This window comes from Doryrhamphus excisus, linkage group LG5 (genome assembly GCF_037039965.1).
Source record: "Doryrhamphus excisus strain RoL-2023G ecotype Guam linkage group LG5, RoL_Dexc_Guam_v1.1, whole genome shotgun sequence".
NCBI classification, from domain to species: Eukaryota; Metazoa; Chordata; class Actinopteri; order Syngnathiformes; family Syngnathidae; genus Doryrhamphus; species Doryrhamphus excisus.
The window spans coordinates 20001794-20028417 of NC_136361.1; the positions used below are offsets into that span (position 1 = coordinate 20001794).

Genomic DNA, 26624 nt, shown 5'->3' on the forward strand with positions numbered 1-26624 from the left:
ACCCACATAAACTGTCAGGGGGGGTTTCATTTTCACCTACCAACATGTACAAATTTATAGTACTCAACATGCAATTTGTATGGTCTCCATTTTGTTGCATTTTCCTGGTTTCAGTTTCAAGTTCAGTCTGTACAGTACAGATAAGTGAGAATATTATCTCAAGTCTCAAGTCTCAAGTGTCTCAAGTATTTAAAATCAGGGGTGGTTGGAAAAAAAAAACTTGTGCAATGTGAAAAGTGCTTCTCAATCATTTTAAGGACAGATCTGCCAATCCGAATGTATCGCTACAACTGGCCAACCATCTTAATGAGATGTTTCCTTCGTCCGTTTGTACTGTAAATCAATGGGAGCAATTTTTGTTGCAGATTTTTTTAAATTTCCATTTGGGCATCTCTACAGTTTGTATGCTCTCGCTCTGTGTGTGTGTGTGTGGGGGGGGGTCTCCAGGTACTCCCACATTCCAAAAACATGCATGCTAGGTTAATTGGAGACTCCAAATTGTCCATAGCTATGAATGTGAGTGTGAATGGTTGTTTGTCTATATGTGCCCTGTGATTGGCTGGCCACCAGTCCAGGGTGTACCCCGCCTCTCGCCCAAGGACAGCTGGGATAGGCTCCAGCACCCCCCGCGACCCTCGTGAGGAAAAGCGGTAGAAAATGAATGAAGGAAATTGCCTATAGGTATGAATGTGAGTGTGAATGGTTGTTTGTCTATATGTGCCCTGTGATTGGCTGGCGACCAGTCCAGAGTTTTGCCCCAAAGTGAGGACAGATTCCAGCATACCCTCGTACCTTAATTACGACCCTAATTAAGAAAAGCGGCATAGGACATGAATGGATGTATGGATACGGGACATTTAAAAACAGATGGTAGGCTCCATTCTAGGGTTCAGTTCATCTTTTGCTCAAAGTCAGTGTGCTGAACAGAATAACTGGTAGGACACCAATGCATATAGTAAACCACAAAGTCCTTTAGAGGTCTTTACTGTGCTCTTTTTGTGATGATGCATGTACACCCATATATCAAATCAAGAGAGGTTCAAGGACAAATGCAGAAAATACATGTCTGGTCACACTGACAGGAGTAGGACTTCATGCCTGCTGAGTTGGAAACTGGATTTCTCAAGTATAAATGAAGACTTGTTAGTGTATTGATTGATGCTGCACTTCAGCAGTGAGGGGCTAAAATCAATGAGCGCCGCATGGAGCCCTGAAGACTGAGTGTTGAAGTCTGCAATGCCTCTTAAACACCCGGAGCTCACTCATAAATAAATGAAGGAGACATTCTATTTCCTTGGGAAAAAAAAAACAGATTTTCTTCCAAGAGAAACCCGTTTGTGCCTTTCAAGCAATTATTCTGTAAGAAAAAAAAATTATTGGCTAAACCAAATAATATTGCTTCGTCTGTCTGTTCCCTTAGAGGTGAGCGTCATAACCTCCATTATTAAACGGGATTTACAAACCCACACTAACATAGGAGTGTCCTAGCAGTATGGTGCTGAAGAGATGTCATTCCTGTAACCTCTTCCAAGATATAAATCACATAAACAGGAAATGGCTTTTTATCGACCTGCCATGCTATCTCAATTGTTTCTAAAACGGTTACATTTCACGTTTGTTGTGTCTGTTTTATACCTTCACTCAGATCGGAGGCCGTACAAGTGGCTGTTTGGCTACGTTATTTGCAGCTGAATGTTCTTTTACTTTTTGACATGTAACAGTTGTCAGTATGCCCAGTTGTTTCTTTTCTGTCTAGCTTTGCTTTTTTTTTTTCTTTTGTTTTATAATGGTGTTCTTTGAGGTGTTTTTGCTAGCTCAAGACAAAGCGCAGCTGGTGCCTGCTGCTTCCTCCTCTGGTGGCTTTGTTGTACTTTGTGTGACTCTCATTAAAGAGACTATCATTTTTGTTTTGCCTCACGACTCTGCAGCTAAGGTCCAGACCTGCACAGCATGTAACATAAAACCTCTTTTTTGTGGTTATGAGCTCAGGTAGGGGAAAAATGAGATGTGTTTTTTTTTGTTTTTTTGGAGGGGGTAGAAACTTGTCAGTGATGTGACAAATATCATACTCATGCATTATTATTTTCACTCTGCTCCTATTTTTACAAGCTATTCAACAACCCTGTAGCCCTGCAAGCCAGAATGAAATGTATTGTGTAAGACTTGCTGAATGTCAGGGCTGGAGGGGGACAAGCAACACTTGCAACATGACTGCTGCCTCCAGACATGGCACAAATGCCATGTCTGGTGATAGTGTCAAGGTGACCTGGCATGCAAAGGATGTCTAGTTACTGTGTGTGTACCATGTGTGAACATGTTACATGCACCCTGAAGAAAGATTAGCTGTTTTATTTATGAGAAATACCTCATTTGAATAGAAAAGAGTACAGAACCATAAAAAGCAAAGAGTTGTTTTTCTGTGGGGGCCAAGGGACATGTAGAATGTTAATTTCTCTTGGAGATGAATAAAGCATCTATCTATTTATGTGTTTGTCTATCTACATCACATCATATGTTTATTCAAATGAATTCTCTGATTTCGATAGCTAAAAGAATACTGTCTGGATGTATTACACTGATAAATAAGGACAAGCGGTATAGAAATTGGATTGGTGTTTTGCCAGTGACAGAGATGTGAGGGTCAAGGGTCACTTCATTCTGAGAGAAAATAGTTGCCTGATTACACCAGCTTTATCCTCAGTACTAAATATGTGGCACCGGAGCTGGAAAAAAAAGGTGCATGACCCACCATTATATGCTTTAATCAACAATTGGGGCCATAAAAACAAAAACAACATACAATACACACACTCTGTAGCCAGACAGCGAGTCAACACCCAACATTCATCATTGTTTATTACTGCAATGAATTCACAACATGACTCCAGTTACCTTACAGCTACTAAAATGGGTTTATTGTTGATTTTTTTTATTTTGTGTAGCAAGTATTTACTGGACGAATGCGTAGGATAGACTGGCTTTGTTCTTGAATTGGTGTCTAAGTGAGTGAATGTGTGTTGCCCCCTTCAAAACTTTATTCTGATGTATTTTGGTATTTTACAGTTTATTATTGTGCTCCAATATTTCTCTCCTAAATGTGCATGGAAATTAAAAAAATGTAGGGCAACCAATCTGGGATGCATGAATGCATAAAAATGTGATTTGCATAGATTACTTGTCTTGGAGCATCTGCCCTGACCACTTGAAATTCAGGAGGGGGCTTGACTGTCATGACAATGCCATGTATGTTTGTATTTGACATTTTCTTCATGGTTATGTCAAGAATGGCGTTATCTATATCTGCAGTAATTTTTAAAAAAGTCCGAAATGGTCACAGTCAATGTGGCGACAAAGACTTGAGTTCCTTATGAGTTTGTGGAAAATAGCGACCCCCAAAGGCCAAAACACCAACATATTTACCTCGTTGTTCTGAGTCGCGGTAAAAGGACAGAGCGAAAAATACATCTAAGTTAACGTTACAGTCAATCGAAGGACAATTCCAAACCATAAAAATTACTTTTAATTGTGCATCGTTTGCTGTCAAAGACGGTGTTAAACTATTTGGAAACGCGTTCACGTGACAAGTTTGTCTTTCGTCGGCTTCCGTAACTCAACCAGGAAGTTACTGTCACAACAGTCCATTCATCCGTCCATCCATTTTCTACCGCTCATCCCCTTCAGGGTCCCTGGGAATCTATCCCATCTGAAAGCCGGACTGTTCTCCAGTCAATCACAGGACACACAGAGACGGACAGACGTCCACATGGTCGCAGAGTGGGGACCGAGCCCACGCTTGTTGTAGTGACACTGTGTATATAAAGCTATTCAATTTATTTTATACATTACTACGAGCTATAAAACGACTTGGTTAAAAATGAAGAAAGAAGCTAAAACTCAAGCTTCTGCGTCTAGAAAGGTAATGTAATTCAGAATTGTTAGTTACTTACCATTAATAACGCTTACACGACGTCAGTAAATTTTCTTGCTGGTTCTAATTTAACTTATTAAGTTAAACTGCACACTGTAGGAAAACCGAGGCAACATTTTGGTGAATTAACGAAAACCGAATCATACGAAAAACAGCGTTTGACTGTAGATCTAACTTTTTGTTCTCGAGTTGGTTTAACCTGCAATTTAACACTGAACCCCCCCCTCTCTAAAAACAGGAACAAGATGAAAAACAACAAAGCAAAGCAGAGGTTAAAAGCGGCCTCTCTCACAGCTCCGTCCTCATGAACGTTGGGAAGTGTTTGCTTCTCATCATCATCATCCCTCCCTTCCTTAACTATGCATCTCTGCAACGAGAAGGACAGATGCTGCTTCCAAAAGGTCATCAGTTCAAGTCTAAGTTCCTCCTCACATCAAATGTATCACAATCTCTTGAGATTGCTTCTGTACCAGCTTCATATTTTGGCTTTTCCGATATCAACTAGATGGTCAGATTGTAGACGTTGGCTTGGGTCAAAGGATGCATCTGTTGTGTAAAGGACGGGGACAACCAGTTGGTAACTACCATGATTTGTTGTTCTCTTAAGTGGCTGCCTTTTTATTTACTGGCTAACTCATCTTTTATGTCTTTAGTTATCCTGGATGCCCCAACCGGGATGTCATCAGACATTTGGTTTCATGTCCAAGAGAGTGTCGCCACATTAACGAAGGTGAGGAAATTACATTTAAAAAAAGAAAATGGTCCATCTATTCTATGTCGGTTATCCTCACTCGGGTCACGGGTACGCTGGAGCCTATAACAGTGTAATAATTCTGAATAAATCAATAGTGACAATGGGTAGAAGTAGCCACTATTTCCAAGACTCTTTTTTCCTTTTTGTGTCAGGGCACATCGACAGTCTTTGGTGTGCTTCTGCCACATCGTCTCTCTGCACAGCGGAAAGTCGGGGCCGACAGCCTGCCCCATGTTGTTTGTCTGAAATGTTATGTGATTTAGGTCACATGCTTGCTTTGTAGAGTTTCATGTCTTCAGTTGGGAGTTTTTCATATGCCATCCTGGTACTCTGTACAGGTTTGTACGTATGACCGAATTGGACTGGGGTTCAGTAAACGTCTGATGCAGAATGAAACTACGGGAACTGAGAAGGTTTGGGGGATATCCACAACTGGGCGGTGAGTATTTTGAAAGGATTTGCAGTGGAAGTCATTATGGGGGTGCTGTTTGCACAATACACACACAATTTATGTGACACAGATAATATTGACCAAGTACAGGGACTTTGTAAATCCAATAACAATAGCTACCGTTTGTGTCTTCTGCCGTGGCGCATGTGAATTAATCTTGGAAGTACTTTGAACGCCTTCTTGTTAGACGCCAGCTGCAAAAGCAAGAAGCTAGGCTACAGTTATATAGTCAAATTACTCCACATGAATAAAATGTTAATTTAATATATCTACAAATGATGATTAATGATTGACACAAATGATTTTTGCATGCAATCTTGTATTTGCCACTATTTTTCATGAACTTCACATTGTGCAATTTATCCTTTTACACATTTTTTTTATTGCACATTGCAAAACAAGTTTTGAGTGCACCTCAACTTTAAATTGGACTCCCTTGTTAGCAGATTCGGAGTACGTGTCATACGTATACATACATTATCTTGGCGCTGTTAAGTGAAGGTGCATAGAATTTTGCAAAAACAGTTTTCTTTCCAAGTTGCACTCACCCTGGCAAATTCCTTCTTTTTTAATTGAGCACTGAATAAGTTGAAATAATTCCCACAAGTAGTGCAGTCTATAGTGTAATCAACATCAGCATTTTAGCGAGTCAGTATCATTTTGTCCGATACATAAATAAGTCAGGCTGCTGGTTTGTCGAATTCCTCATACATCACTGATAATGAAAAATAATGAAGTATTACTTGAATAGGTTTAGTAGAATATCTGTAAATTCATTTATTCGGTGTAATTGACTTGTGAATCAGTGACGGTTCAGTTTGAATGTTTATATAACAGTGTAGCTAGAGATACTGATGTTCTGCCCGGGCCCATCTAATACTGTTTGCAACTATGCACTAAATCGTGCTGTCTTTGACAGCGGAACTCATTTGATGTGCTTTAAATCTGCCTAAAGGATGAGCACCAAACAACGGTCAGCAGTCTAGATTACCTTGGCATTTGGCCCAGTAAACATACGGCTGCCGTTTTAGATGCAAGCAATCAATTTCCCAGGATTCAATTTCTCCATGGCTTTGATGACTGCCTAACCTTAACCCTGTGAGTCTTGTGAAATGGCTCCTTTTCAAATGGGACACGTTGAGTTTGATGGATGAGCAAAGTGTACGTAAGGCAGCAGAGGGCGATCAGAAATGAGCAGCCACATCTCATGTAATAGTGATGCTCCTTTTGATGGTATTTTACTTTGGTAAAACCGCTGAGAAAACACGAAAAAGCCAGTGATGTTATGTTAGAATTATGGTATTTTAGTTGCAAGTTACATCGTTATAATTGCTCATAATTCATAAGAAGATTAGAAATGAATCAGTGTAATGATATCATCTTTCATGTCCATATGTTTGGCCCAGCAGAGATGAATAAATCAACCTCTTGGCCCAGTTTGCACGTGACCTGGTTTTATTTTTTGCAACCAAAGACATATGAGTTGTGTTGTCTTCAAGGATGGTAGACGATCTGCACCGTCTGTTGGTGGCCGCTGGGATTGCCATGCCCTTCATCCTGGTTGGCTCCGAAATTGGCGCACTCAATTGCAGGTTCTACAGTCACATCCATAACTTGTAAGTTTCAAAAGTGAATAATATATTTATACACACAAATACTTTTTTTGTCTATTATTAGAAAAAAATGCATCTTGAAGCTGATTTTAGTTATTTATTATTATTATGTGTTATTATTTTTGGAATAAATTAAGCATTTTCAAGAAAAAAACCAACAAAATGAACTAAAATACAAATATAACATTCATAAAATACACTGAAAGCACACTGATATGGAGTATTGCACTAGTCACTAGGTGTCAGTAATGTTACAGTAGCCATTGCATTACGTTTTTGATATTCCATTTATGCTGATAGTAAGTTATTGTCTGATCTGGAAGCAATTAATCATGATAAACGAGGGATGACTGTACTTTAGAGTAATCAGTGTAGATTTACTTTCCACCAAAAATTAGTCAAAACACAGCAATTGTTGTAAATAACTGACAACACAACTAAGCATTTTGCCGACATTCAAGCATAGCATGAATAGCATGATAGGCTAAACAAAATATTGACACTTTAGCCACAATTCACTCTGAGATGTACTTCAGTGTTTCCCACATTGGTGTAAAAATGTTTACTCCACCATCTAAAACTAACTCATTACTCAACCATGTAGGAGACAATAGAGTGATGAATGTGACAAGAAGTGGCTAAAAGTGATGAAAGATTTAGTGTTTACTCAGGGACCGTGTTGCTGCCAAAGGGAGAAAATTAAGTAGTGGTGAGATGACACCTTTCCAAATGGAAATATTACCTAGGGATCCGGTGTACGTGTGGTCATCAGTCTATAGGGACGGGGGCAGGCGATTCCACTGAGAAAGACAGATTGGGTGATGCGTTTGTTGCTCGTGATCATGACACCCTCCGAGGGTTATGTGAACCAGGGTAGTCAAGGAATCTGACATCACCTGAAAGCCTGTTTTAACATCTAAAGTGCAATTTTGTGTCCTCTCTTTGGCAGGCAAGTGACAGACCTGGTGTTGATTGATCCCATACCGGAGGACCTTTTTGAAGAGGAGCAGTGGAAGGTGTATTGGTGAGTTTTTAATGTATGCAATATGGGATGTATGTTGGAGAACAAGCAGAAACTCCATGGATGATTGTGACCAAACAGATTTCAGGTGTCAGGTCCCTAATTTTCTCTTTTGGGCTTTTTGGTGAGCGTAGTTGATTATCTATGCTGAGTGGGTATCATTAAGTCGATGAATGATGAATCAAACAGAGTGGTTAAAACTGACTGTATCAGTGTCATAACAATGCTTTAATGTATTCTAGTATATTCTGTAATTATTTTGGGAGAATCCGCATTTTCATAGACAAGACAGGAAATGTTTGGTTCATATAATATAACCAAATCCCAGCCATGACTCACAATGACTTACGTCATCAGCGGCTATGTTCCTGATTACTCGTGTCGAGATTTTATGTGCATGACCCAAGTCTGCTAAATAAATATCCCTGCAAATGGCTTATTTACACGTGACTAGAAGTGGAGCAGCACCATTTATAAGCTGTATGTGTCCAATTATCTTTTGATTAATATGCATTAGTCTACATGAATAGTACATGACGGTTCCACCACAATCCAATTACTGTGCACAGAGGCAATGGAGGAAGGAAATGAAGCAAAGACTTATATTTTCTCTCTATAAAAACATTCCATCATTGCTGTCCATTTGCATGGTGGAGTAAAAATAGAAAAAGGAAGGGTGGAGGCAGTAAGATGATTTAACAAAAATGCAGTACAGATGTTTGCATCACTACATTGCAGTTCAATTGCTATCTGCCAGCTTTTCTTTCACCATAGCTTCAGTTGGCTTTATTCGCTTTTTGTCATGATGGAGAAGTTAGCATCCCTGCCACCTGAGAAGGATTCTGGTTAGTTTTCCAATCAGCTCTGGAAAACTTGAGGATTTACACATCAAAGCTGTGCTCATTAACAGAGGCTCACTCCCAAAATTAGTTCTGTTACGTCCGACAAAATGAATCGTCACCATCTCCCAGGAATGATATTTGTGCGGCGCTTCTACACGTGGGTGTGCATACGCGTATGTTTGGCGGTGCAAACTTATTAGGGGTCATCGTTCTTATTTTGGATTTTCTCAGCATGTGTCTCATTTCCTTGCGGACGTAGATAATGCTTCCTGATGAGAAATAAAGCAGTGGGTCTAGCTTCAAAGATTAGTGCAAGCCTCAGAGTGTGTCTGGACAAATTGCATTCAGAGAGTGGGTTGATCATTCACTGCTGTGGCGTGTTATTTTTTTCCAGCACAGGCACCGCATGTGCCTTCTTAAAGGGGGATATATGTAACTTGCTTCAAATTACATTTTTTGAAATCACAAAATATAAGAGCACCATATGTTGAGTGTGGAGTAGTAGTTTAAAACAACACATTGTACTAAAGATGTCTACAATTTTCACAATTCATTCATTCATTTTCTACCGCTTATACTCATGAGGGTCGCGGGCATGCTGGAGCCTATCCCAGCTATTTTCAGGCGAGAGGCGGGGTACACCCTGGACTGGTGGCCAGCCAATCACAGGGCACATGTAGACAAACAACCATTCACACTCACATTCATACCTGTGGACAGTTTGGAGTCGCCAATTAACCTAGCATTTTTTTGGAATGGTGGAGGAAACCGGAGTCCTCGTAGAAAACCCACACAAAGATGGCTGAGGGTGGAATTGAACCCTGGTCTCCTAGCTATGAGGCCTGCGCTATAACCACTCTTCCGCCGTGCAGCCACAATTGCAAATTAAACTGCATCAAATTTTTTGTTCGTTCATTCATTCAGTTTCTACCACTTATCCTCACAAGGGTCGTGGACGTGTTGGAGCCTATCCCAGCTGTTTTCAGGCAAGAGGCAGGGTACACCCTGGACTGGTCGCCAGCCAATCACAGGGCACATATAGACAAACAACCATTCACACTCACATTCATACCTATGGACAATTTGGAGTCGCCAATTAACCTAGCATGTTTTTGGAATGTGGGAGGAAACCGGAGTACCCAGAGAAAACCCACACAGACATGGCCGAGGGTGGAATTGAACCCGCTTCTCTTAGCTATATGAGGCCTGCACGCTAACCACTCTACCGCCGTGCAGCCACAATTGCAAATTCATTCATTAATTCATTTTTTACCGCTTTTCCTCACGAGGGTCGCGGAGTCTGCTGGAGCCTATCCCAGCTGTCTTCGGGCAAGAAGCGGAGTACACCCTGGACTGGTGGCCAGCCAATCACAGGGCACATATAGACAAACAACCATTCACACTCACATTCATACCTATGGACAATTTGGAGTCGCCAATTAACCTAGCATGTTTTTGTAAATGTGGGAGGAAACCGGAGTACCCGGAGAAAACCCACACAGACATGGCCGAGGGTGGAATTGAACCTGGGTCTCCTAGCTATGAGGCTAACCACTCGTGCACCGTGCAGCCACAATTGCAAATTAAACTGCATAAAATTTTTTTGTTCGTCCCCAATTAAATAATTACCATTTATGGCTGTTTCATACGTGTGAACTGATTATGTACTTATGTGTTATACATTCAATGATAGCAAATATTAGTAGCTAAACCTTGCCATTGCTGTCATTAGCTGACAACAAACATGCCTAGTGTACGTGGGCATCATGTTACATCAGCCTCGCTTATGTACGTCGGGATATAATGCTATATACATTATATGTTCACATGTTGCATATGCTTTAATGGTGGTTATTTTATTGTGAAATGCTCCCTTGTGTGGGAACTCTGTTGCTGCGTTTGTTGTTTTTTTTTTTTTTTGTACATTAGCTCAACCAACACAGGGGAGCTGCACCACAGAGAGAAGGTCGAGTGATATGTGCCTTTTAAAGCCTTTATTTCATAAACAAACTTTTATCCGCTAATAATGTAGAGCTTTGGGCATTAAATCTCTAGGGTAGAGAAGTGTTCAGCGTGAGTAATTATACGGTCTGGCCTCTCAAGACCGGACATTTTTTGATGAGACTGTAAATTTCAGTTCAAGAAAATACAGTGACAATTCTGTAATTTTGGTTCTGGGAGAATTAATTTAGCACTCCAGCGTGTGTTTCCTCTTCGCTAAATGCATGTGTGAACCAAAAAAAACCTAATTTACCTCATGGGGAATATATTTGCTCGTAAAGTAGAGATTATGGGGAATGCACCCTCTGATGAAATGGGCCTTACAAATTAATGAATGCTGATTGGACAATTCTTCTGTTTTAATGCACCATTATTGTGATGAGTGAACATCACCTGGGTTCCCTTTCCTCTGTATAGTTTTTTTTTCCCCTTATTTGTATCTTTTTATGATCATTTGAACCATTTCAGTTGGATGCTGAGACCATTAGTTTGGGAGGAAGTTCTTTTTCAGCTTCTACAACTGCTTGCAATTGCTGTGCATTTGCCTCATCATCTTTTATGGATGTGTCAATACCTGACGTGTGTGTGGGTTGGTGTGTGTGTGTGTGTGTGTGTGTGTGTGCGTGTTCCTGATTGCCTCAGGGTTGCACAATCAGGAAACTTTACAAATGCAATACCCTTACACATTTGCTCTCATTAGGGGTGCAACAATACGTGTAGCTGTATCGATATAGGGGTCACGGTTCAGGACGCATATAGTACGTATATCGATGTACCACAGTACCACACTTCTGGTTGCCACCTTAGCGTGGTCTGGTGATCCTGTCAGTCATCCTACTTGGCTGCAGCTAGGTGCTACTCTTTTGTGATTAGCAGTTGACATGAACCAAATGTACCTCAACATCAGCGAAGGTAATGTTTACCAACATAACTTTTTTTTGCATTGTTAATGATTCACCCATCCATCTATTTTCGATGCCGCTTATCCTCACTAGGGTCACGGGTATGCTGGAGCCTATCCCAGCTGTCTTTGGGCACGAGGCGGCGACTGGTTACTGCTTATGATTTAACCCTCTAATTGTTAATGTACATCATTTTGTGGTCTCGGAAGGATTTTTTTCCATTCTTGCCATTGTTTGTAAACAGTAGTACCTACTGATGACATACATATACAGTTCTCCTGTTATAGCCTGCACTTGTACACTGAAATCAATAAGTTACTGGAGCACAGCGCTGTTCCAAAACCCTCCAGGGATCATTGTGCGAGATTGGCAGTAATATTGCAGAAATGGACGAATGGATGGATGGTCAGCGATGAGGGATGGTGAAAGACTAGCAACTGTGAGCAGTTTGATACAGGTACCCGTATAGTGAAGCTTAAAATAAACCTCACACTGGTATTAATAGTTTCCACACTGCCCAACGATTGACTACCATCCTGTCCAGGGTTTCTCCCAAATCCTGCCCCATACCAATTCAGGATTGGCCCCTATTCAATGAAAGTTTCAATATACCACATTGGTAAAGTGATAATGAACACACAAAAGTTTTAAAGTAAAAAATCCCGCCACCCCTCAGGAGTATACACGGGGCACCATAGGGTGTCCCAGCTTTTTCAAATGATCGTATCTGAACCTTATGTATGTTGTTCATTATGCCTGCATGCCTTAATGGCTCCCCGTCGAGTCACCAACTGACTCAACTGATTCCCAGCCCCGTTTTTGGACCTTCACCCCACCCAGACACAAACAGATGAGTCAGTAGAGCCAATTAAAAGTGCAACAACTACAGTTGGTATTTCCAGTGAAGCTGGACTTGTATTAAAAATCTATATATTGATGCAGAGGCTGGGGTTTAGTCTGTTGTTGGTTGTGGTGCAAGAAGGACACCTTGTGCTCATATAAGGTATTACGCCCAAGTGGTTAACAATATACTGTATTGTTGCTTTGTTATTTCTAGTATGAATGTATCTTTACCTTTGACACCATTTAAATGAAGATGTTAGTAATGCTATGTATAATGAAAACAATAAACACTTCCAATTATTTCCTTAAACACACCCTAATTAAAGGCATATAGTATATTTTCCAAAGGTATTTCTAGTAATGAATACAACACTTCTTTCAATTTTGCTCCAACGGCCATTGTTGGATACAATTACATGATATAATTTCCACTAACTGAATGTATAGCGCTCATCATCTATTAAGTGTAGGTTTTGTGTCCACGTGTTAAAGTGTCCTTGAGTGAATGCCTACCTTCTCTTTGCAGAATACTTTGCAATAATCACTTCAATATTCTGCATGCATAATAGTTAGCTGATCCCCATGTAATAGGCTATGTTTAAATGTTCTCTTGTCATTGTAATAGTTGGCAGAAGCTCGTGTAATAGTTCGTGTCTTGTGTGCGAGCAGGCTCTCAGGTAACAGAGGCCCTGCATATGCAATGAGATGGTAATGAGGCAGGAGGAGGAGGTGGAGGAGGAGGAGGAAGGGAAGCTTATCACTACAGGGCCAAATTCCGACAGTGAATTGCGCAGTTGTAACAAAAGTAACAGAGCGCCCATTCAGCCTGCACTAATCCAGATGGGAAAGTCAAACAGCAGAAAGTCCACGGCACAAACTCATTTCATCACTTTATTAATTTAGATATTGCCTTCTTGCTCCTGTTGGGAGGGTGGGAGAGGGCGCGGTGGAGGGGGGGTGTGGGAGCCCATCTGAAATGACCAACAACTGCAAGGCGTTTTGCTCTACATGTTTCTTTCCCCCACTTCGTCTCCGCACGTTATCTGTTTAATTCATCCCGCCAATCTTGGCTGTCTTTACCCACTAAATTTCCCTTTGACACGCATGCCTTGCTTCGCATAATCCTCACTCCGGGGCAGAATTAAAAATGGGGGGGGGGGGGATTGGACAGGTGGCTGGAGAATCCTTGAAATAAGGTTTCAATGCCAGACCCAAAAAATGATTGGAACAGATTTGAACTTGGGGCTGATAGAAGTTTTTCTTCCTTGTTATTTTTGGAATCAAGGGGTTGAGAAAAGGGCGATAGGTGGAAAATGCTCAGCCACTTTTAAACTCCCGTCAGAGTCAGGTCGAAATTGTACTGCCAGAATGACTAGAGGGGGGAAAAAAGCGTGGCAAGGAAGATGGAAATGTCAAAATGTCATTCTCCTGAAATCTGATTAAAAAAGTTTCTCCACAGTTTCTCCACATTGTTCACTTCTTTCATTTCCTGTCTGTACTCTTTTTGATTATTATACCGTGAGTTGCCATTACTTGGGTTCGAATCTGCGCTTGGGCATATCGGTGTTCTCCCCGTGCATCTGTGGGTTTTCTCCAGGTACTCCGGTTTCCTCCCACATTCTAAAAACATGCTAGGTTAATTAGCGACTCCAAATTGTCCATAGGTATGAATGTGAGTGTGAATGGTTGTTTGTCTATATGTGCCCTGTGATTGGCTGGCGACCAGTCCAGGGTGTACCCCGCTTCTTGCCCGAAGACAGCTGGGATAGGCTCCAGCACCCCCGCGACCCTTGTGAGGAAAAAGCGGTAGAAAATGAATGAATGAATGAATGAATGTTGCTGCACAGTGGTCGAGTGGTTAGCACGAAGACCTCACAGCTAGGAGACCTGAGTTCAATTCCACTCTCGGCCATCTCTGTGTGGAGTTTGCATGTTCTCCCCGTGCATGCGTGGGTTTTCTCCGGGTACTCCGGTTTCCTCCCACATTCCAAAAACATGCTAGGTTAATTAGCGACTCCAAATTGTCCATAGGTATGAATGTGAGTGTGAATGGTTGTTTGTCTATATGTGCCCTGTGATTGGCTGGCGACCAGTCCAGGGTGTACCCCGCCTCTTGCCCGAAGACAGCTGGGATAGGCTCCAGCACCCCCGAGACCCTTGTGAGGATAAGCGGTAGAAAATGAATGAATGTTGCTGCACAGCGGTCGGGTGGTTAGCATGCAGACCTCACAGCGAGGAGACCCGAGTTCAATTCCACCCTCGGCCATCTCTGTGTGGACTTTGCATGTTCTCCCCGTGCATGTGTGGGTTTTCTCCGGGTACTCCGGTTTCCTCCCACATTCCAAAAACATGCTAGGTTAATTGGCGACGTTAATTGGCAATATGAATGTGAGTGTGAATGGTTGTTTGTCTATATATGCCCTGTGATTGGCTGGCCACCAGTCAAGGGTGTACCCCGTCTCTCGCTTGAAGACATCTGGGATAGGCTCCAGCATACCCCCACTCTATAGAAGATGGATGGATGGAGTTGTCATTACTAAAGAGCAGTGCCTGACATGTTTCTGTGTATATAAGGGATAAGTATGAGAGACAGGTTACTAACATATAGTACATAGCATACGCGTGTGAGCAGGTAGATGTCACGGTGCGGCTTGAGAGTTTTAAGGTTCGACCCCAGGATGCAGAGATTAGGACCCAAATGCAGGTAAAAATGTATTCATTTTCGCTATGCAACAGAATGGCGCACTAGCATGGCAAACTCAACACAAGACAACGAACCGACAAAAGGAAGACGCACCGGCTGACCTAAATACAATCAACAAATTACAAACAGGTGCGCGTAGAGGCGAAAGTAAAAGTGACGGAACACAGGCCAGACCAACACAGGAAATAATTCAAAATAAGGGCGCGAACGAGCAACAGAGGAAAAGACGAAAACTAAGAAGGCTGTCACGAGGGGATGAAGCCTGATCGTGACAGTAGAGATGTAAAGGAGGAAAGGGAAGTTTCTGCATCATAACTAAGAGATAACAAACATACGCCCGTGTCAAGCCTGACCACTGCAATGAACAATCATAAGTGAACATACTTATTTTTGCACTACTAAAACATACACCTCACTGTTATGTACAATAATGCTTCAATAATACAATACTGGACTTATGTGCAATAAGATTCATTCATCCAAGTGCAATACTACTTTTTGTTTACTGAAATTCCACATTTGGTTACTGCAATTCTACATCTTGTTACTGTATAGGTTATTGTTTTTGACTGCGATTCCACATCTTGTTACTATATATAGGTTATTGTTATTGATGTACATATTTTTACACTTATTTTGAACAGCACCTGCCACTTTTATAATTTATATTGTTATTCCTTGTTTTATTCTTATCCTTTTCCTTATTCTTATTTTTACCTTCTACAAAATGCACCGTGGAGTTGCACTCAAATTTTGTTGTATGCAATACAATGGCAATTAAGGCGATACTGATTCTGATATAAGCTTCATCAAAAAGGCAAGTTTTATGTATGTGCTCGGGTTTTATTTTGCGCGGGCGTCTGCCACCCGGACTCAATCAGGGAGATGGTTCCACAGGAGAGGAGCTATCTTAGAGTTTAATCTCCTCCATGATCTCACCGTTAATGCTTGTGTTGCATGCTTCAAATCGAAGTGAGTGATTGTGGAGTGGGCTCTGATTTTACTCAATAAAATGAGCCAGTTGCAATGACCTTAACTATTTTATGGATTAAAAATACAAATAAAAAGATCTCTTTGTTCACTAGCAGGAATGTGAAGGTCAGCCGAGAAGCCGCTGTTGATAATTTTTGAACATTTTAGCATCCAACTGACATTTAGTGACTACAACTATCTGTTACTTTTCAAATCAACATAGAATTGATCAAAACTTGGATGTAAAGTGCGGATAGTCTGGCCCAGATCAAAAATAAGACAGGGACCAGTGTCCCCCGCTGCCTGGTGGATGATCTACGGTGTGTTGGCAGCATTTAGGGGCAGGCTGTGCTGCTTGGCACGGCGCTGGCGGCAGAGAGCGCATGGCACTATTGACTAGGCTCCACCGGCTGAGACCAGCCAATTCAGAGCACCAGTGAGCTAAGACCGATTAGGTCTCCTGAGTTACAAAATTGCAGTGCTCTTCTTCTTTCATCACCCAGAAGAAGGTTTTCTCATTCCCTAGTCAAATGTTTTTTTTGAACTGAGAAAGTTTTGCATTTTAGACTGAAAACACTTGTACGACTAAGCTATTCATTTCATACAGACCCCATACAATATATTGTTGTTCAGCGTTTACTAATAGTACTTTGATCATTCAAACTAAGTATCAGAAATAAACTAAGGGAAGAGATTACTTTAGACTAACAGAAGGCGACGGTGCAAAACTGGATAACAGGGAAAAGCACAGTGGATAAAAAATAGGAAGACCAAACAGCAAAACGTACAAAGGTAAACCAGAAAGGACCCTCATTCATCGCGGTCAACTGGTTTCAGACATGATAAGTGAATTTCCGTGAAGTAGGTTTACTTGTTTATGATCTTCTAATGATGGGTTTTTAACATTATTAGAGCCCTCTCGACATGAAATAACACCCCTATAGTCACCTTGACACTTTTATTACCCAATATAGTAGATATAATAATGGAAAATAAGACATTAGAATGCTACATTTCACATCCACCCAATGTGTTTTCTGAATACCTTACATTTTTATATTAAAGGATACATTTAGGACAAAAATAGTACATACATTTTGCTTAAACATGCATAATATTGACTAATAATAGACCATAGTCAACCATGAAACAGCGATGAATTATTAATATATTTTGACAAACTGTGATAGGGTGAAGCCACAACATTTTAACAATTTTTATTTTATTTTAATAATCAATTAAAAATGTATTTAAAATTAATAAAATAAAATTTAAAAATATATAATTATATTAGGAACATATAATATAATATAATACAATACAATACAATACAATACCATACCATACCATACCATACCATACCATACCATACCATACCATACCATACCATTCCATACCATACCATACCATACCATACCATACCATACCATATCATATCATATCATATCATATCATATCATATCATATCATATAATTTTTGTGCATTCCCTGTATTGTTTCTGGTTTTGTTGTGATAATTATGACAATTTATTGTAGCCTTTATTTTATACTGGTAAATGTAATACTTATGGTATAGTATTTAAATTACCATTCTATTCAAGTTGCCTGTCACAATACTATGTAAAAGTTAAATTATTGTTTTCTGACATAATTTAGATTCTTATTTTTTCACTACCTGTTCAGGCACCATTTCAAAAGTACCAATTTGGCATCAAAATCGGATAATACGTAAACGATACCCAACCCTAGTGTTTATGAAGTACTTACTTACATCCACAATGTTTTGCAATACAATGAGGAGACTTTTGTGGGATTCATGTAAATATAGAAATATTTGCCTCTTTTTGTCAGGCATGGTAAGCTGCTGCCATCCCTTCAAGCCAAGCAGTTTTCCGCAGCTTCTGGGCTGAGCCGCTTGCTGATTATCCTGGGCGCCATTGAACCAACTATCAAAGAAAATGTCTCTGAGGAGATCATCCAGCGGCAGGTCAGGCTAATGCACACGCTCGAACACACTTAGACACAAACCACATCAAGGCGGTCCCCACGGGACATCATATTGATTATTGGAACTCGAGAAAAAACGATAGAGAGCTGTTTGGGGAACGAATGTGAAATCAAATGCTACACATTTAGCAATGACTATTAAACTTTGTCCCTCCCTTTTTCCATCCAACATCACATCTAACAATATGATTTCCAGGCATTTCCAATAAATTCATAGTTCCCAGTCTGCCATAGGGTGGTGCTGTTGCAGGAATAATCAGCTCCTCTTCAGCAGTGGATGATTTCAGACCTTTTGTTTCCATGTTCTCAGAAATTGTGCATTTGGAACGATAGTAATACCAGATGTCATTTTTAAAGACATGGAAATTGAACGTGTTCCCGGATGCAACATTGGCCACAAATGCGGTGTCCTCTGATGTATTCTTATGTTTCAAAGTCAGCTTATGACAGCGACAGTTCATATTAAACACATAGATTGCATAAGTTCTTAAATGTATGCATTGAATAATATTATTATATAACTATATAACAATAACACATTAATTGGAGCCCATTAGATCTGTTCTGGTGTCGAGTCGGTATTTATTCTAAATTAAATCAATCCTAATTTACAGTACTCACTACGGTGACATTTCTAACAGTCAATCATCCATTCCATCCATTAGTGTTTTTTTTTTTTTTTTCGTTATGATGATGACGTGTGCCCGCGGTTTGTTTAGTCTTCTTGTTCCTTGCTGCCAGCCACCCACGATTTGATGGCAGGCGCGATGTGGGACCTATTTCAAGTCATACAGTTGTTGCCAAGGAGATAAGGACATCATTGTGCTTGCTATTTTCCAAGGACGGAGAAAAGATTTTGTCGACAAGATCGTGAAGGTTATGATGTGAACACAAGCTCGTATGCAGGTCATATGGTGCGGTCCGTAATGGCTTATTGTTAATATTATTTTACCTGATCTGATTGCATTTTAGTGGTATTTTGTTACAAAGCCCACAGTTTTTTATAATTTAAAAGTCTTTATACTTCACGGATGATACTTTTTTCATCATACTTTGAGATTTCCCTCTTTGTTCGGCATCATTGAACACATCGTAGCTGTCTCCAATGCTGCGACATCTTCATAAATCCATCAAACAGAAGACAAACCAGTCGAAAGAGACCTCCTGACTTAGCTTCTGATAAATAGAATATCATGAAGTACATTTCATGTGGTACAGTGTTATTTTTACACAACTTAATTGCATAAAAAAAACATTTTCAGTTTTGCTTATGATACATTAGGTGTATGTACATAGGTACATTATTAAAAAAAACAAAAAAAAACAAACTGTATTATGGAAAGCAGGAAGTGAACAAATGTAACAGTTACTGATTGTAAAAGTACCAGATGGAGGGGTAGGATTTAATAAGCTTTGCTTCTTCCTACTCCTTTTGGACATGTGGAACTGTGACTTGATTATGGGATGCACGCAATTGTAATCTGATGCATGTTCAAATGAAATAAAACCATTACCATTACCATTACCATTACCATTACTATTACCATTACCATATGATATATTTGATGGTCCTCTGCTTTCACTAGAAATACCTGCTAAGCAACCCTGCCCACCAGAGCAGCGCCGTGGATGAGCATTACTTCCTCAATGAAAGTGCAGCACAAGTAAGGTAATGGTACTTCTGGTACTTCACCAGAAGGTGAGTTTACAAATTCCTATATGTACAAGAAAACACAATTCATCTTTGTTTCCGAAGGGAGATCACAAAATATAAGCCCCTCTCCAGCAGAACGTCAGTCAGTGTGATCACGGGGGATTCCTTTGACCAACAAATCCCGGAACACCTCAACCAAGTGAGCGTGTTTTACCTTACACGTCCATGATGCATTTTTATGAAGTATCGCACGCTGGGAGTAATGTGTAAAACCTCGAATACATCCCGTTTTACTTGCACCAGATGGTATCCAAGCTTCAAAAGAAGTTTCTGGAGGAGTCCTACCCATCAGCCAATCACGTTCACATAAAAGGAGTAGACCGTCGAATGATCTACATGAAGCCATCTGCCATCAGCCAGTACCTGAGGAAGCTCGTCAAGCAGCGACAAGCCGGGCAGAGAGAGTGACCCGTGGCCAACACGTAAATAAAATACACCCAGGTAGAAGTTAGTCTAGAAAACGTTCAAGTTTCCAGTAGAGATCATCTGCAAGACCGGTAAGGTTCATTGTCTAGTTCCGTTTATTTATTTTTTTTAACATTGGAAGCTTTAATTGAGGAAAACCGGAGGGTATTCAGCTTGATGAAAATATTTGAAAATCTTATCTTTGAGTTTGTCATTCCAGCCTTTTTACCTGGTTGGCCAATACCAAAAATGACTTACCACTGGAAAGGCCACACACGTCACTACTCAACCTCATTCTCTTATCTCTTGCTGTTGCGTTTTAAGATTATAAATGTTATGACCGTAGGGCAAAGTACATGAAATTCATCATTTTTGAGAGATTGACAGAATTGCTATACTGAATCATTTGTGCAGACTGATAATTTAAGAATAAAACTAATAAAATTAATTGTTACATGACAACTGAACCTGCAGACTAAAACCTGACACGGGAGTCAAAATGTTAAGCTGAGGTGCCATCAAAACAGTTCATGAATAAGTGTGACAAATGAAACAAAAATATATGAATACAGTAAAGTCTCGTTATATCGATATTGTCGGGAGTCGGAAAAAATATCGATATAACCGGACTGTCGATATATCCGATCCTGCGCCGAACTGCATTAAAAGTGGGCAATAATGCACTCGAAGAACCAGAAGAACCAACTGCGTTCGTGGTTTCTCTCGTGTGTAATAATGCACTCGAAGAACCAGAAGAACCAACTGCGTTCGTGGTTTCTCTCGTGTGTATAGAATCTATACACACGAGAGAAACCACAAACGCCAGCATGAACATATGAAAAACAGTGATTATTGCAAGTGATAAAAAGATATCTGAATACAACACAATTAAATACATGTATTTGTACGCTTGTGTCTTCGCTGGAATAGGTGTGTATGCTATGTCAGTTGGTTCTTCTGTTGCAGGCATGTGTTTGGCCAGCTATGTGGGGCGGGTTGAGCATGACCTGTGAACCAGGAAGTGCGGGAATCGGTGTGTGTGCTGCGCTCTGGTGGTGGAAGTGTGAAAAATAAAGTTGACTGGAAGCAGCCGTTGCCATGTTCTTTTTTGGTATTGAAATCCTTAAGCAAAGATTGATTTAAGCTGCTTTTGTATCGATATAAGCAGACCAAATTGGCTGGCGGGAGATGAAAAGGGCATCGTAGTAACCGGGTATCGTACTAACGGAACTAATTATATCATAAAAGACTAGAAATTTGCCGGGAAATGAAAATAGTATCGTAATAAGCAGTAATTCGTTATAACCGATATCGATATAACGAGACTTTACTGTATATGCCAATGATAACAGTCATGATGATAGGACACCACATGAGTTTTGATTTAATAATTGCCATAATTAACATGTTTTGGGGCTGCATGGCGGTCGAGTGGTTAGCCCAGCTACGAGACTTGAGTTCAATTCCACGAAAGGTAACGATTGTTATTGGATATCCAAAGTCCCTGTACTTTGTCAGTATTATTTGTGAACCAGAAACTGTGTGTATTTTGCAAACAGCACATCAGTAATGACTTACATTACGAATATTTTTACATGATATAATTACACTTCATATCCGAGACACTCAATAAAATCCTGACATCATTCCTGTCAGGTTTTTGTGTCCTCTTTTTGTGCTTCCAATATTCAGGTTTGAGGCCCATACTGAACCACATGACACACCAAACCATAGAAGAAGAACTTACCAAGACTCATCCAGAGGTGGAATGGTATGAAACAACAAAATATTCTATTCAAGCTTCATTTTATCATTGCTATAGCGCCATAATGTAACAATTACAACCATTTCACCTATGATGAACAATGTGAAAATAATTAAAGAAAATAATAATAAAAATAAAAAAATACACTGAATTGAAAATAATGAAAGAATAGATGGAATTTGTCATGTACGTACACAAAAGTGAAAAAAGACCTGACAACGTTTCATCCTGAGGATTTAACTTTAATTATGACACCACATCAAAATAAAAATTTCCAACAGATTTGGAATTGAATTCCATCCATATACATGCATAGCAACAACATTTTAAGAAACATTTTCAGGACATTGGAATGATAATCAGTATTCCCACTGACCTCCCACCCATCTTGTTCGTTAGCAATAAACCTAATTCCTTTTTTTTTTTTTCAATTTTCACCCCCCAGAAGGGTTACAAATAATTATATGCACAGTCCCCATTTCATAATACTGCCTTCAGTAATGTTCCCTCATTTACAAAGTATTGCATTAAGAGCAAATTTTCCAAAAGGCAGACCAAAGTGTATCGTTAAACAGAAATAGGAGTACTATACAAGATTGCTGCCATCCTTATGAAAACATCAACATCTGATCTGAAGAAAAAAGACAGGGACAAAACAGCCACATATGAATGCAAAGCCGTGTGTATATGCCGAAATGTGAAATGCAAGTCATCAGTTGCCGACGCGAGTCCACATTTGGGGCATATACTGCGTTTGCTACAGCAAATAAGAATACACAAGTGCCTCAGTAGCTATTTTTGTGTCTAAAATGCATCGCATTGTTTTTATTGACTATTGTTTCATTGAGCCTACATTACAATGTAAACAATATGTGTGCTACACAAGAATGACTATACAATAACATTACAAACAACTCTGATATAAATTTCATTTGAATTTAAATTAAAATCACTACTCATTAATACTGATTGTAAAATAAATTAATGCGAAAGTGGCACCGATATTATTCTTGATTCATTTGTCATTTCTCTTTTTATATTTGAACCAATTCTTTTTGCACGTTTCAGTCTTAAAACGATGAAAGGAGAAGCTTTTCTTGATTGTCCACAAGCAGTTTTTAGCACTGCATGATGCACTATTCCAGACACAAACAGTGTACCAAAAACAAAGGAGGGGTGTAAAAGGGGTTAAATATCATCATGGGGATGGGGGGGGGGGTTTGGGTGGAAGAAGAGGTCTTTTATTTGACATGCTCGGCAGCATGTGATGAACAGTAAAACTTCTTATGAGTAATAAAGTTTGACAGGTTGTTGAATTGGATGTCACACAGGCGACAGTACTTGCTACTTCCGGACCCGTTCACCCCTTTATTGGCGGCGGGTGCCGCCTCCTCGTTCGGGGACTTGGACGAAGGGGACATGTTCTCGTTGGAGTCGGCAGGGTTCTCGGTTGTCCACGTCGGTGAAGGATTAGCGGGTTGGCCATCTGGCTGGGGCTGGTTCTCCTGTTGCGGTGCTGCGCTCGAACGTTCTTCTGGCTTATGCGCCCCGTTGACAATGACCATGCCCCGGTTTTTGGGCAGCAGCGGTAGCGGCTCCTTGCCAGGATGAGGGCAGCCATTAGCGGCGGGCTGTTGGGTCTGTTCCCTGGTTGTTCCCGCCTCACCTCCGCCTCCTCCTCCATTAAGACTCTGCTCCTGTTCGCTGGCCTCCGCCTGCATCGCCGGCCCCCCGCTCACATAATCAGTTGGCTTTATCCCAAAATAGGGCGATATTTGCTCGGGACCTTTCATTTTCTTTATTGCTCCAGGATAAAGGCAATGGGGCAGATACATATTCTTGTCATCTTTTGATGGGATGAGTTGAGGTTCAGCGAAAGGCTTGAGACCGGGCACCGGCCCCAGGTGGGGTGGGAACAGGCCTCCGTTCTGCACCATCGCTTTCCCGTTGCCGTTTTTTTCACATTTACTCGGACTCTTATCAAGAGCCTCGTCAGTGTTGTTATTGCCTTCGCTCATCACGTCAGGGAACATGGCGGCGTCCATATTGCCAGTGTCGTTGTGCTGTTGATGAGGCTGTTGCGCCTTCTGAGCGGCCGCGGCGGCAGTCGCCGGACAAAAGTTCTGTTTGTGCGCCAAGTAGTTCTCCACTTTGTTAAAACTTATCTTGCACACGGCACATTCATGGTAGTCCAACAGTCTTTTTGGAGAGCTACATGTCTTGTCAGAGACCGGCGAACACTTTTTGCTGAGATCGATGGGAGCGTCCAACTCTTGTGGCTCCGCCGTGTTGCATTTAGGAGCCAAAATGGGCTTAGTGACAGTCAGAGAGGCCTCCAGGTGTTTGGGCACCATACCTGGAAAGATGTCACAGCGGGGGTGGAAACGGTCTCCGAGGCTGTCCACGGCTTCCTGCGATGTACAAGGATTCATAGGAGGAACCCCGAGGAAACCCGGCTGTCCCATGGGGGGCCTCTGGTGATCTTGATCAGGGAGACACATCTCGTACATCTTTCTGCGCTTACGAGTTCTCATGGTCCTCTGCATGGAGGGCACCTTGTTGGTGGACATGCGCTTCATGGGCGGGTCATGACGAGTGGCGCAGTAGTACTGCTTGTGGACCATGTAGGTCTCGTGGCGGCTGAAGGTGATGTTGCAAGCGTCGCAGGTGGTCTTGCTGGGGTCGTTGTCGCTCTCCACAAGACCAGTACTCGGGCTTTTCCCTTCTAATTGTTTTCCATTCAGCCTGTCCTCGGTCCCGGTTGGTGTCGAGACCTTCTTCACCGGTCCGGATAGATCCTTATCGGGTCCTTTGGCCCCGGCGTTGATCATGTCTAATACGCTGGAGTTCAAGCACGCCGACTGCATGAGGTGACTGTCTGCTTCAGCGGGGTGGCATCCGGTTAACATGCTGACCGACGTGTGTCCGCCGTTGGGACTCACCGCCTCGGGGACCTTGTCGGAAAGTGCGGAGAAGTCAGGTGACTTTGCCATGTGCTGCCAGCGGCTGTTACAATAGTGCTTTTTGTGGACCAAGTAGTTGTCCAGGTTACTGAAGGTGATATTGCATTCAAAACACGTGGCCCCTTTGGGCATGAGAGGGCTGTAGATGACTGGAGGATAGCTGCTCCCTCCGTGACGTAGCCTCCTGTGAACCAACTCTGACATTTTAGCGAGAATCTCCGAAGCCTGCGGGACCACTGAAATGTCTTGAGAGAAAGCGAACTGAGACAAGAAGGGGCCCATGGGAAATGTAGGCATGTTATGTTGCACGGGGGAGGAGGCCAGGCGGGGGCTGGAGGGCTCGGACTTGATCCGAGTGTAGGAAAAACTGGCTTTGCTGCCCGGGTGGGCATCTCCCTTCTGAGCAGACAGCATGGGCTTCTTCTCAGCCTTGTCAGCCTCTCCGTCTGTGCTGGTCTCCTTGCTGAGGGCCCCTTTGGGGCTTCCCAGCAGAGCGTCCTTCCTGTTGGCGAGCTCGGTGCAGGCCTGCTGCTGCTGCTGGAGGCTTTCCTCGGACCCCCTGGGGGAATGCTCGGTGGCGTCGCCTTCCCTGTGAAGTTTGCTGCCATGCCCATGTAAGTCCTGATGCTGTAAGAGTTCCCTGTGGCTCTGAAAGCTGATATGGCAGTGATTGCATCTGAAGGCCGCCTGTGACAGGTGAGACATGATGTGATGCTGGAATGTAATAAGAGAATCTGCCGTGTAGTTACAGATTGTGCATTTCAAGCTGGTGCCAGGAGGGAGGCTCTCTTCCATTTTGACACCTGTGAAGGAGATAAAAGAGACAACCTGAGAATCTCGCCTCCCACTTCTGCTTTAGAGTTAACTGTTGAAACCATCAAATAGCCATGCGTTTATGCCAAGGATATTCTCAGCTGCTTGATTTTCCATTCGCCAAAGCATATTCTGTCAACCACGCTAGCTGACAGCGGGATACGGTGGTAGCCTCGGCATCGGAAAACCAAGGCAATTTATCCCGTAGGAAATAATGTAAATCCAATGGATCTGTTCCAGAGACCCAAACTATTCATTCATTCATTTTCTTCCACTTATCCTCACGAGGGTCGCAGGGGTGCTGGAGCCTATCCCAGCTGTCCGGTTCACCCCGAACCGGTCGCCAGCCAATCACAGGGCACATATAGACAAACAACCATTCACACTCACATTCATACCTATGGACAATTTGGAGTCGCTAATTAACCTGGCATGTTTTTTGGAATGTGGGAGGAAACCGGAGTACCCGGAGAAAACCCACGCATGCACGGGGAGAACATGCAAACTCCACACAGAGATGGCCGAGGGTGGGATTGAACTCGGGTCTCCTAGCTGTGAGGTCTGCACGCTAACCACTCGACCGCCGTGCAGCCCAAACTATGAACAGGAAATCCATTTTGTTGACAATAATTACAGATTTAATGCACAAAACATTCATTCATTAATTCATTTTCTACCGCTTATCCTCACAAGGGTCGCGGGGGTGCTGGAGCCTATCCCAGCTGTCTTCGGACGAGAGGCGGGGTACACCCTGGACTGGTGGCCAGCCAATCACAGGGCACATATAGACAAACAACCATTCACACTCACATTCATACCTATGGACAATTTGGAGTCGCCAATTAACCTAGCATGTAACGCATAAAACAATGTGAATAATTAATTAATTACTAACGAATTAACGAACTAACTTATTTTTAATGCGG

The 26624-nt window shown here is 41.7% G+C and overlaps 2 protein-coding genes across 5 annotated transcripts in view; one reads left to right on the forward strand and one right to left on the reverse strand.

Moving 5' to 3' along the window:
• Positions 1-3628: 3628 nt before the first annotated feature.
• Positions 3629-20883, forward strand: LOC131105650 (uncharacterized). The gene is made up of 11 exons (XM_058054017.2): positions 3629-3916; positions 4167-4329; positions 4434-4505; positions 4582-4658; positions 5021-5121; positions 6633-6749; positions 7696-7770; positions 17883-18018; positions 19625-19707; positions 19795-19891; positions 19996-20883. Exons 1-11 carry the CDS (start codon positions 3875-3877, stop codon positions 20158-20160), a joined length of 1128 nt encoding a protein of 375 aa, XP_057910000.2. The 5' UTR covers positions 3629-3874; the 3' UTR covers positions 20161-20883.
• A 1211-nt stretch (positions 20884-22094) lies between these two features.
• The window catches only part of zfpm2a (zinc finger protein, FOG family member 2a), a 122362-nt gene continuing 117832 nt past the window's right edge, over positions 22095-26624 (reverse strand). For all 4 annotated transcript variants that reach the window (XM_058054016.2, XM_058054013.2, XM_058054015.2 and 1 more), the window contains one exon: positions 22095-25688. In XM_058054016.2, coding sequence (XP_057909999.2) covers positions 23164-25688 — 2525 coding nt within the window. In that variant the 3' untranslated portion in view covers positions 22095-23163. The remainder of the gene's footprint in view (positions 25689-26624) is intronic.

Excerpts from the sequence above, each read along its gene's own strand:
- LOC131105650 (XM_058054017.2), top strand. The coding sequence starts at position 3,875 with ATGAAGAAAGAAGCTAAAACTCAAGCTTCTGCGTCTAGAAAG. Across the intron at positions 4,659-5,020 it reads GTGTCGCCACATTAACGAAG|GTTTGTACGTATGACCGAAT; the intron begins GTGAGGAAATTA and ends TACTCTGTACAG. Across the intron at positions 19,892-19,995 it reads TCCCGGAACACCTCAACCAA|ATGGTATCCAAGCTTCAAAA; the intron begins GTGAGCGTGTTT and ends TACTTGCACCAG.